The sequence below is a fragment of the Mirounga leonina genome, unplaced genomic scaffold (genome assembly GCF_011800145.1).
Source record: "Mirounga leonina isolate KUSES-001 unplaced genomic scaffold, KU_Mleo_1.0 Mir_152, whole genome shotgun sequence".
In the NCBI taxonomy this organism is placed as follows: Eukaryota; Metazoa; Chordata; class Mammalia; order Carnivora; family Phocidae; genus Mirounga; species Mirounga leonina.
The window spans coordinates 20955025-20959910 of NW_023270380.1; the positions used below are offsets into that span (position 1 = coordinate 20955025).

At 63.0% G+C, this 4886-nt stretch overlaps 1 protein-coding gene across 1 annotated transcript; it reads right to left on the reverse strand.

Moving 5' to 3' along the window:
* Window positions 1-254: 254 nt before the first annotated feature.
* On the reverse strand, window positions 255-3368 carry LOC118012847 (left-right determination factor 1-like). Its single transcript, XM_035008392.1, has 4 exons — window positions 3119-3368; window positions 2242-2488; window positions 1606-1848; window positions 255-1327 (listed from the first exon to the last, which is right to left on the reverse strand). Exons 1-4 carry the CDS (start codon window positions 3366-3368, stop codon window positions 973-975), a joined length of 1095 nt encoding a protein of 364 aa, XP_034864283.1. The 3' UTR covers window positions 255-972.
* Window positions 3369-4886: the final 1518 nt, after the last annotated feature.

The following is a 4886-nucleotide window of genomic DNA, read 5'->3' on the forward strand; positions in this document are numbered from 1 at the left end:
CACCCCCAGAGACCGGGGGTCTTGGTCTCCCCATCTCTTCACATCATTATGAGATCTCATCCCCATCATCACTCCCTTCTCTCTGGTATAAAGGGTACCAGAAACGAAATGCAGAGACACAGAGCAAACCGTCACTTTATTTTGGCATATTATCTACACTCAACTGTTTTGGCTACGTTTTTTAAAAAGTAAATACATTTGGGTTCTGGTGGTAAAGCTTCTAAAACAGTGGGGGAAATAACCTAACTACACACAGGAAAAGCTGGGTCTGCAGGGGAGCCGGTGAAGTTTGGGCTCTCTGACCCCCAGGGTAATGACTCAGCTGACTCCCACCTCCTCTCTTTTAAGAGGAAATGGTGGCCCAAAGGCTTCCCCATTGGCTTGAGGTCACAGTTGTGACCCTGTTTGATCCAGAAACCAAGTACCCCAGTTGGAAGCCCATCGTCCTCCCTCCTAGCAATCTCTCAAGGGAGTGGGGACCCAAGCATGTTTACAAGAGTCCAGAATGGGTCAACGTTTTGGGGAAGGGGTGTTCTTTTTTTTTACCTCCTCCCTACCTAGGGGAAAGTGGGGGATTTAAAAAATTTTTGTTTTAATTCCCATCATGCAGTAGAGTAAATCAGTCTGTTTCCCCAGCTCACATCATAGGGCATGTTGTCCATACTCAGCTGAGAGTTTGCCATAGAGAGACTCCCCGCGTGCAGTCTGCCCATGCCCGGCTGTGTTCCTTAACAAGGAGGCTGGGATTTCCTTCTAGAGCTCAGCAATCTGAGCCGCATTAGTTACTCACCTAAGTGCTTAGGGTGGGGGTGATGCACAGGAGGACAAGAAAAGGAAGAACGTGCAGGAAAAGTAAAACAGGGGCGCTGAGTGCGGCCAGGGGTCACTTGCTAAGGAGGAAATTAACACCTATGTCCAGACCTGCTTCTGTGCACCTGTCCAGGGCGGCGCCGCGGTGGCCACGCCCCACACCTAAGGCTCCAGCTTCCGGGGCACCGGCGCCCCGTCCCAGGAGCAGCTACAGCTCTGCACCCTCATGTTGGGCAGGCTGACCACCTGGGGCCTGGGCCTGCCTTCCTCCTCCACGCGGACGATCATGGGCAGCGAGGCCGTTTCCGAGGCGATGCACTGCCGAGGCCCCAGAAGCGGCCACTTGAAGGGCAGGGGCTGCCGGCAGGCGCCCACGCACTCGTAGGCCAGGAAGCCGGGGGGCTCCAGGACCCAGTTCTCAGCCCACTTCATCCCCTGCAGGTCGATGTACATCTCCTGGCGGCAGCAGCGGGGGGCCTCCGACCCAGGCACCTCGGGGTCACAATCACCCTGAGCTCTGCGCGGGCAAGGAGAAGCAGAGGTCAGCGGGGAGGGCCCGGGGCGGGGGAGCCGGGAGGGGCATCTGGGAGGAGCTTTGCCACCCAGCGCTCATTATGTTCAAAAGGATAAGGACGGGTCACTACCAACAACCAAACGGTACATCACGAGAGCCCTTAGTCCTGAGACTGAAAGGGACTCTCCTGCGGGCATTCACTCCCATGGCACCCTGAAAAGTCCCACTCGGACTGAGCTGGCCTTGGGAGTGGGGTCCCCCCGTGCGGCCCGGGCGCCTACCCGTAGGCCCCCAGGTCCAGCGTGTGCAGCTCCAGCTGGGGCTCGCCCTGCCTGGCGCCCGCCGGCCCCTGGAAGGCGAAGCGCACCAGCTTGTGGGCGCCCGCGGCCCGCGGGCCCAGGTGCTCCGTCTGCACCGTCACCTGCAGGAGCAGGGGCTGCCGAGGCCGGCTCAGCTGCTGCCAGAAGGTCACGGCCTCGGTCACGTCGAAGGCCTTCCAGCCGCTGTCGTGGAGGGACACCAGCCTGCGACGGGGCGGCGCGGGGACGGGGGCCTGAGCTGGGGGCTGCGGGTTCACCCTGGGGAGCCCTCCTGCCCCCACGCCCGCGCTGGGACCCCCGCCCGTGCCCCTCTCCTCCCCGCCCCCGCGCTGGGACCCCCGGCCCGCGCCCCTCCCCTCTCCTCCTCCCATCTCCTCCCCCCGCGCTGGGACCCCGCCCCCTCCCCCCACTCTAGGACACCTACTTCCCTGCCCCCCACCCCCCCGTGCTGGGACCCCCGCCCCTCCCCTCTCCTCCTCCCGTCTCCTCCCCCCGTGCTGGGACTCCCGCCTCCCCTCCCCCCAGCTAGGAACCCCCCCTCCCCCCCTCCCCTCGGCATCCCTCCTCCCCCGCCCCCTCCCCGCTTGCAGCCCCCACCTGGAGTCCACCAGGGAGGTGCGGTTGGAGCTGTCCTCGCGGACGTGCAGCCACTCGACGGTGACGCGGGCGCGGGCGCTGTGCGGGGACAGCCGCTCGAGCCTACGGAGCGCGGCCCTGGGCACCGGCTCCTGGAAGAGGCGCAGCACGGCCCGCACCAGCTCGCTGTTGGGGGGCAGCCGCCGCTCCATGCTGAACACCAGCAGGTGCGTGGAGGCCTCCGACGCCAGCCACCTGCCCACCACCTCTGGGGACAGGAGCAGGGTCAGGAGGCCTGTGCAGCACCAGGGCGGCTGCGAGGGGGCTGGGCCCCCGGCCAGTGAACAGCATTTCCCCAGCAGTCCCCAGGGAGATGCCAGGGAGAATGTGGGGGCTGGGGCTGCCCCTCAAGTGCACAGACATGCAGCCTTCTTTTCTGTTTGTTTGAACATTTTACTTCTAAGTAATCTCTACGTAGGCCCAGCGGGGGCTCCAACTCACAAACCCAAGATCAAGAGTCACACCCTCCACCTGCTGAGCCAGCCAGGCCCCCAGACCTGTAGCCTTCTTTGGGCAAAGGGCACTGCAAAACGGGGTGGGGGGGAGGTGGGCAATGGAGGGGGGGCAGAGAGCCCTGCCATGGAGACCTCTGGTGGCCAGCTGAGTGTCCTAAGAAGCAGAGCAAGAGCCTTGAATTCCTCCCATCTCCCTCCCATGCCCGGGGAGATGTCCCCAAGAGGAGTCCGGGGCCCGTGAGCAGCTTTAGCGGGGCTACCGAGTCCGGAGGCCAACGGTGGGACGTGTTCCACACCCTCCCCACACGCCCCGTGTCCCTAACCCCTGAGCTCCCGGTTGGCACCCCGACAAGGAGCGGGGCGTAGCCGCAGGGAGGCCTCACCTCGGAATTTCTGGCTGAACCTCTTCCCTCGAGAGCGGGCACCGTGGCTGCGCTGCAACAGGGCCACGTACTGGGCTGTCACGTGGGCAGGGGTGACCAGCCCGTCACCGTCGCCCCCGTCTAGGACGGGCACCTGGCTGAGGTGCAGCTGCCGCAGCAGGCTGCCCCGGATCTGCTCCCCGCTCAAGGCGGCCCCGGGGCCGGGGAAGGGCAGCGCCCAAAGAGCCCAGCACAGCCACAGTGGCCGCATGGGGCCGCGCACAAGCCCGAGCCGCGGAGGCGACAGACGTGTCCCCAGGGGCGGCTCCGGGAGGGTCCTGGCTGGCTGTGCTTAGGGTCAGGCTGGGTCGGCTTTATAGCCAGCCCTGGGCCGGGCCTGGGGGTGGGGGGAGCCAGGCCACACCCCTTGGACCTCCTGGGAGCTCAGCAGCCAGGCAGGTCCAGGAGCCTGGAGGAGGGGGCTGTCTAGAACGGGCACAGAGGCCTGTCTGGATGCCACACCAGCCCGGGGCCTCTGGCCATTGCTGTCTGGGCAGCTCAGGGATGATTTCAGTGCCTGTTGAATTTCCCGGGCCCTACCCCAGTCCCAGCCTATGAAAAAGTGGGCCTATTCTGTAAGAAAGAGAATCCTATCTGGCAACTGTTGAAATCTCTTTCCTGGAGGCCAGTCTGGGTCTCCGTGTGTTCATCAGGAAGGAAGGAGGGCGAGGACTCTGCATTCCTGCCTGCTCTGGGCCAGGCCCCATTCAGCGAGCTCCCACAGAAGCCCGCAACCCGTCTTCCCCCCTTCTCTGTTCCTGCGGGCCCCCTCCTGCTGCTCTCCACAGGCCCTCGGAAGACTGTGTGCTGTCCCTGACCGAGGAAGCTTCCGCGCTCAGGTCCGGCTCTCCGGCGGTGCCACAAAGGACAACTTTGCAAGCGTCTTTGCAGTCCCACAGCCGAGGCCCGTCAGGCTGTGCCAGCCACTCTGGGAGTGCTCCACGCCCCGAGTCCGGCCGTGGACTCATACCGGTGCTCAGGGGGACCCGGGTCAAGGGACAGGGACCTGGAAGGCGAGGCCATAGCTGCCCAGAGTCATGTCCTGTCCAAAGCCTCAGGTGGGGAGCACACGGGAGTGGGAGCCTCCCGGGGCCTCCCAAACACAGGTTTAGACTGGCTGGGTGCAAATATGGGGTCTGTGTGCCTTGCTGGCTGTTGGACCTTCTAGCAAGTTCCTCAAGGCCTTAGTGACTCAGTTTCTCCCTCTGAAGGAGAGGTGGTAATAATCGGGTCTCCTTCACAGGGCTAGTCTGGAGAGCAAATGCATTAGCACATGGAGGAGGCGCATCCCAGAGCCTGGTCTACAGTAAGTGCACAATAACGGTTTGCCCCCCTTATTACCTGTGGCCTTTCTAACAATGGCCCCAACAAGAACAATCATTTCTAGAGTGCTCACCGCATGCCAGGCACTGTTCTCCGCTCTGAGCAGGTATTTGCAACAACAGAGGAGGCAGGTGTCCGCATGCACCTTCCAGATGCAAAGTCAGAATACCGCTCAGGGAAGGAGCAATGCAGAGGGAGGGAGGAGCTCACGTCTCCTGTGGTCTGAACCCCCCCTGCACCGCAGGACCCCACGGGCTTCCTGCTCTCTCTGGGCCAAGCGCGGCCTCTGCCGGGGAGCAGAGCTGCGGCTTTTCTTTGCAAGTGATCAGCAGGAACTTACTTGATGCAAACATTTGGGCCTTAAGTCAAGCCAAAAGGTGCAGAGTGTCACATTCGCAGGCGACCC